General features: G+C 52.5%; 1 protein-coding gene across 1 annotated transcript in view; it reads left to right on the top strand.

Moving 5' to 3' along the window:
• The window catches only part of LOC112104845 (zinc finger protein 574-like), a 9,677-nt gene extending 8,579 nt beyond the window's left edge, over positions 1-1,098 (top strand). The window contains exon 5 of the mRNA XM_029913782.1: positions 986-1,098. Within this exon, the coding sequence (XP_029769642.1) occupies positions 986-1,098 (113 nt within the window). The remainder of the gene's footprint in view (positions 1-985) is intronic.
• Positions 1,099-6,666: the final 5,568 nt, after the last annotated feature.

The raw sequence follows: 6,666 nt of genomic DNA, 5'->3' as shown, positions 1-6,666 counted from the left end.
GCACTGGCCATGGGGAAAGAGGGAAATGCCCCCCAAAACACACTGGCCACGGGGAAGGGGAGAGCCGGCCCCAAACACGCAGTGGCCACGGGGAAGGGGAGAGCCGGCCCCAAACACACACTGGCCACGGGGAAGGGGAGAGCCGGCCCCAAACACACACTGGCCACGGGGCAGGGGCGAACCGGCCCCAATCACATACCAGGCACACGGGAGCGCAGACGGCAGGGGAACCCTCTCATGTCACTGCGTGATAGGGGCAGGGATGGCTCACAGGGGGAACAGACTCTGAGGAGCCCCGTCACTGCACGGTAGGGTCCAGGCTGGCTCCTTTGGACATGCATTCAGCTGGCTTTTCACTGACTGGGTGTGAAACCCCATCAATGTGCAGGAGGGCAGTAATGCCAATGCCATAGGCTCACACTTAGGCAGCAGCGGAGAAGCCAGCCTGGCGTGGGATTCACTAACCGCTCGGAGAGGACGGGCAGCACGAAGGCACTTCTGGTACCGCAGAGCATGTCCCCCACCCCCCCGGGACCGGAGCTGGCAGAGCAAGTGGCTGGCACGTAAAATGCAAACACAGACATCTCTCGCTAGGGGCAGGGGGAGGAGGAGGCTGAAATCTTGGCAGGCAACAGGAAGGGAGAGTTGGATGAATTTTAAACTCTCACATTGGGCCCTGAACCAAGGGAGTGTAAAAGAAGCCCTAGAAATCTCCCTTTTTGTGGAATTAAAATGAGACGAACGGTTCCGGTGTGACCAACTCTTGTGATCTGTGGGCTGTCTCTTAAAGCCGCAGCTCTGCTTTTATATATAAAAAGAAAATCTGTGTCTAGCCCAATGACTGGGGAGAAAAATCAAGGAAACTCAAACCCTATTGGCTACGACGCAAATCACTCCATGTTAATTTATTTTATTTTATTAAATCTCATGATTTTTTAAAACGGATTTTGTGATATTTTGGGTCTGACGCCATCTTTCTTTGAAGGCTTGGGGCTTTTGCGGGAGGAGGGGCTGATAAAGCCACGGGAGGCAGTTTTAGAAGCCCAGCGAATGTATCCTCCAGCGTCCATTGCAACTCACATGCTGCATCCCAGGTGAGCCCTAATGGGGAAATGGACGAGACGTGGCAGCCCCATTCTCAAGGGGTATCTGCATCGTGCAATCTTATACCTGCAGAACGCTGTCGGGATTTTCCTTGGCAATTTGTTGTGGCCACAATCCATTGGAAGACGTTTAAAAAAAAAGGCCTAATTTTTAAATGGACAGTGCCCCTTTTGTAGCTTTTTAGGTCAGAACAGTGTGACGGTGTAGTCCGATCTCCTGCATAACACTGTCCGTAAATGCTGCTTCGAGCCCAATAGTTAGGACCCTGCCAAATTCACTGTCCATTTTCATAAATTTCACAATCAGAGCATTGTAAAAAATCTTGAATGTCGCAGTTTCAGCTATTTAAATCTTAAATTTCACGGTGTTGTAACACACACGAATATGTATTTAAAAACAGCAAAATATAAACATGCACAGCCCTTAAGATTTAGCGTTTCTCAAACTGGGGGTCCTGACCTAAAGGGGGTTGCAAGGTTATTGTAGCGGGCGGCCGGAGAGCAGCGGCTGCTGGCCGTGCGCTCAGCTCTGAAAGCAGCACTGCTGACAGCCGGAGCGCAGCAGTAGGGGTGACAACACTGTGACCCCCCCTACAATAGCCTTGCGACCCCCTTTTGGGTTGGGGCCCCCAGTTTGGGAAAAGCAGTGTACTTCTGTATACTTTTCCCCTATAGTCTAGGGAACTTTTATAATATAGGCAAAAGTACACAAAAGACCAGATTTCACAGTCCGTAATGCGTTTTTGACAGCTGTGAATGTGGTAGGGCCCTATTTATAAGCTATATTAGCTGACTAGATTGTGCTCCCTGGGTCTTTCACTGCCCCTTTCTCTGAGCCAGTCTTAAAACAACTCGGTTCAGCAATAAAAGTGCTTCACTGGGCTACCCCAGGGATGTAACCAACAGAGGAAATCTTTATAACGTAGGCTACACTCCAGGGGATGAATACATGTCATTCCCAGTCTCACAGGGATGCTGTGAGGGTCTTGTGACTAAACAGCAGGCTAGGAATTTCCTGAGTTGATTTTTTAAGAAAGCATTTTTAAAAAACACGTGTGTGACAATGGGCTGTAGATGATTTTATCTCCTTCGAGAGCGAGATTACGGTCTGGAGCCAGCTTCTGAAAGCCCTGATTCCAGGGAGTAGCACCCACTCCGAGGGCCTGATCTGTTGAAGGTTGCTGGAAAGATTTAACAGAGCTTTGGACAGACCCGTGGTCTCACTGTGTGCAATGAGACGACTCCCACGAGTGAGGCTTTGCAGGCCTGGCTCCTACCTTTGCCCGTAGCTCCAGGTGTCGTGACATGCTGGAACGCGTTGGTCAAGGGGTGCGTCTTTACAGCAGGGTTAGCCCCCAGGTCTGAGTACTTGGGTTAGCCTAGCCTCCGTGTTAGCCACCACAATGCAAAGCCTGACTTAAGTTACTGTGTCCTGATGGGTGCTGCCCTCCCCCCACAAGTGTTGTTAGGACTTCTGGAGACATATTCCATGGTGCTTTGTGCTGCAGCAAGCTGAGCTGCTCTATGATTTTTTTCCCCCCAGAGCATTGTGGGAGAATTTTTGACCTTCTGGGCCCACGGGGGCATTGTGGAAAGGCACTGGAGGACTATCAGCACTGCAGCGGGTTAACCTGCGTCCTCACTGCAAAGTGGGCAGGTTAGCAGCCTGAATGAAAGCTGCAACAGGGCTTTAACCCCCCTAGCAGCCAGGCCAGCAAGCCCGCCTGGGTTTAAAACACCTACATCGATCAGGAGAGAGGATTTTGTGTATGGACAGGGGGTCAAAGTAAGGACAACAGCTGGGTAAGAGCAGTGAAGACAGACCCTGTGAAACACAAGACAACGTACTAGTCGAATCGGCAGAGTCTGTAACCTGCCTGTCCCGGCGGAGCGTGGCTGATGGCATAGGCTTCGACTTCTGCTCCCGCCGGTGGGTGCTCGACCCCCCTCTGCCCCCGGCCCCACTCCAACTCCCCCCCTGCCCCACCCCCATTCCAACCCCTTCCCCAAAGTCCCTGCCCCAACTCCACCCCCTCCCTGCCCCTATTCCGACTCCTTCCCCCAATCCCTGCCCTGGCCCTGCCTCTTCCCACCTCCTCCCCTGAGCGTGCCACGTTCCCGCTCCTTCCCCTCCCTCCGGCTGTTTTGCGGCAGCAACGCGGGAAGCGCTGGGAGGTAAGCAGAGGAGCTGGCAAGCCTAGGAGGGAGGGGGGAGGAGGAGGAACACAGTGCGCTTGGGGAAGAGGTGGGGCTGGGGCGGGGATTTGGGGAGGTGTCCAATAGGGGCAGGGAGGGGGCGGAGTTGGGGCGGGGCCAGGGGGCACGAGCCCACTGACCTCAGACTTCGCCAAAGCAACCCGGTGGGCAGGAAACCACACATGGGAAGTTCCCAGTGGAAATTGTCTGCGTTTTATAGGAAACTGGAAGTGAAGGGAGCACAGCTTGAAGGTCTGCTTGGGATGGAAAATGAAAGGTGACTGGAAAGGGAAAATTGGCTGTTTATGATACTCAATTTTTTTCATTTTTTCCATTAGAAATATGGATTTCTGACTTCTGATTTTGCTAGGGGGTCCCTTGAGGAGGCGGAGAATTTAGCAGGGTTATATCACACGAAAGCACAGACTGAAATCTGAGGCTAAAGTGTTGCGGTCCCAATCACATGCCGAGGCACCTGTCTCTATCCGCAATGCCAATGGGGCTGCCCAGCCAATTCTCATTGGAGGCTGGTTGCATCAATAGCCTGTATGGTTGAAAGCTCTAATTCAGGCTTGGCAGAAGCCCTGTGTGTAAGAGATTCACCCCCTGCTAACTGAGGAATCATCCACTCCAGTTTTCTCCTAGCAGTCCGCCGGCAAAAATCAGAGAAGGCAAGAATTGATCGCCAGGGCTCAGATTTTCCAACTAGCACCCAACTGGTAAGATTAAAAGAACAAGCAGAGAAGAACAAAAGGGGAAGCCCTCTAACATCTTCTTCCCACATCTGAAGGAGCAGGAAGAAAAAAGCCCAAGGCGTTATTTCTCTCTTCGCAGGTCACCCAGGGCGGTGCCCTTTCAGAGATGCTGCCCTTCTCTAGCATGAAACCATCTTCCACTTTCATTTGATGTGTTTTAAAATTAGGATTACAAGTTTTAAATATCAAAATGATCTATTCATAGTAATGATGTACAATGATGTACATTGCCCTTACTGTTCTGTTGATACAAAAATATTGCTACACAGGCTGTAACGCAATAAAACAAAGTGACTTTGGGTTCTTTTGACTCATTATTATACTTAGCTGCAGTGAGGCTGGGTGGCCTGCCCTGAAGGAAGAGCGGGACCCCTTGGAGGTCTGGTGCACTGAAGGGTTCCAAGCACTGTTTAAAAACTGGGGCCTAGCACCGATCCTGTGGTGCAGCGCTGCCCCACACACACCAAGGGGGTGAGCCAAAGGAAGGAGCAGCACAGCAGCAGGAGAAACTACAGAGAGAGGTGGGGGGCTCTGAGCAGGGGCTGACAGTCTATGGGGCCATGGAGAAGCCCCGGAAAGACTAGTGGGGGGGGGGGAAACTGGGGGTCTGAACCACCACATCTCAGCAACTCTGGGGTATAGCTAGGGGCATCTGCCAAGTCTTCCCCTGATCATGGGCCCAGCACCAAATCAGGGATACACAGCCAGCATCTCACACACACACACACATTCAAAAATCCTGTGCCTGTCCTACACACACGCACACACCATGACCTTGAAAAAATAATCCATGCTGGGTTGTGTTTACCTTGGAGCATGTGATTACTCTGGAGAGGCGATTTCAATAATACACTGAGCCACCACATGCAATGAGGCATAAACTGACTGCTCTTGTAGCTCAGTAGCCCCTTCCCTGAACTGACACGAATGAATCCAGCTGTTCAGATTTTACCTCTTTTAGCTGCTGTTTATATTCCCCGGTCCACTTGGCAAATATTATAGAGCGTGCAGCAGACCGCTATGACCACAGGAATATTTTCTTCATATAGGTCTAACCTGTCATAAAGGCAGCACCAGCGCGCTTTTAATCTGCCAAAGGCACATTCTATGGTCAGTCTGCACCTGCTCAACTTATTGTTGAAGCTCTCCTTGCTTCTGTCCAGGTTTCCCGTGTAAGGCTTCATGAGCCACAGGACCAAGGGTCTCCCAGGATCACTATAGGTATTTCAATATTCCCCGCTGGACTCTTCTGGTCTGGAAAGAAAGGCCCTGCTTGGAGCTTTTTGTACAGGCCAGTGTTCCTGAAGATGTGTGCATCATGCACCTTCCCAAACCACCCTGTGTTAATGTCAGTGAAATGCCCATAGTGAGCTACAAGCGCCTGCAATAGCATAGAGAAGTATCCCTTTCTATTGATGTACTCCATCGCAAGATGGTCTGTAGGACAAAATTGAATATGCGTGCAATCTATCACCCCGTCATAGTTAGGGAATCCCATTTCATAAAATCATAGAATCATAGGACTGGAAGGGAACTCAAGAGCTGATCTAGTCCAGTCCCCTGCACTCATGGCAGGACTAAGTATTAAGTAGACCTTCTGCAAAGCCATCCAATATTTCAAGCACATTGCCAAGAGTCACAGTCCTTCGTAGCAGGATGCAATTAATGGCCCCACACACTTGTGTTACCGCAGCCCCAATGGTCGACTTCCCAACACTAAACTGATTCGTGACCAACCAGTAGCAGTCTGGAGTTGCCAGGTTCCACACAGCGATCACCATGTGCTTCTCCACCGAAAGGGCAGGTGGCATAGCCCAGAGGAGAGGGCTTGAGTGCCTGAAAGGCTGGTGGTGTTAGGGGGCTGACACCCACCTACCGCAGGCAAGACTCCCTCTCACTGGGGGGGGGGAGGGGGGGTAAGAGGATGACTCAGACTCCTGGATACCCCAAGAACTGCCACAGCAGGGTTCCTGGGAGGCAGGGACACAATTCCCAGGGGGGGAGGAGTTCTCAGGGGCAGGTTTCCTGGGGGAGGGTCAGGGCCCATAATGTCAGCAGTCTGACCTAGGGGCTGGAGCCCAGAGTAGAGTCAGGGTCATAGTCAGGAGTCACGCCAAGGGTCCCAGCCGGTCAGGAACTGGAGTCAGGGTGAGGAAGCAGGGACAAGGAGCAGGAGCCAGTCCAGACGGCAGGGGTCTGCTCAGCCCAGCAGCGTCTGCTCAGAGGAGAGATTTGGCAGGAGCAGGGTGCCATATGCCCAGAGGGTCTGTGGCTAGTCAGCAGCATCTGCTGAATCAGTGGGAGCAGGCCCTGTCTGCTGGGGATCAGCCACAGTTTCCATGCTGGGCCTTGCCGTGGGTGGCAGGTGCTTGAGAGCTGCAGGGCCTGATCAGGAACAGGTGGGGTTTTTGCAGGGTGGGGCTCCTGCAAGAACAGTTCTCGGGCAGAGGGGGGCTCAGGGGGCTCCCAGGATGCGATTCCCAGAGGCCAGGCAGCAGGGTTCTGGGGGGGAGGTGAGGGGGTTCCCAGAGGTGGGTTTTGGGAGGTGGGATTCCCAGAGGCCAGCAGCAGGGCTGGCAGGGAGGTGAGGGTGCTCCCAGGAGTGGGGTTTG

Source organism: Terrapene carolina, unplaced genomic scaffold (genome assembly GCF_002925995.2).
Source record: "Terrapene carolina triunguis isolate 2854851 unplaced genomic scaffold, T_m_triunguis-2.0 Scaffold926, whole genome shotgun sequence".
NCBI lineage: Eukaryota > Metazoa > Chordata > Testudines > Emydidae > Terrapene > Terrapene triunguis.
This window is presented reverse-complemented; position numbering and strand designations above follow the sequence as displayed.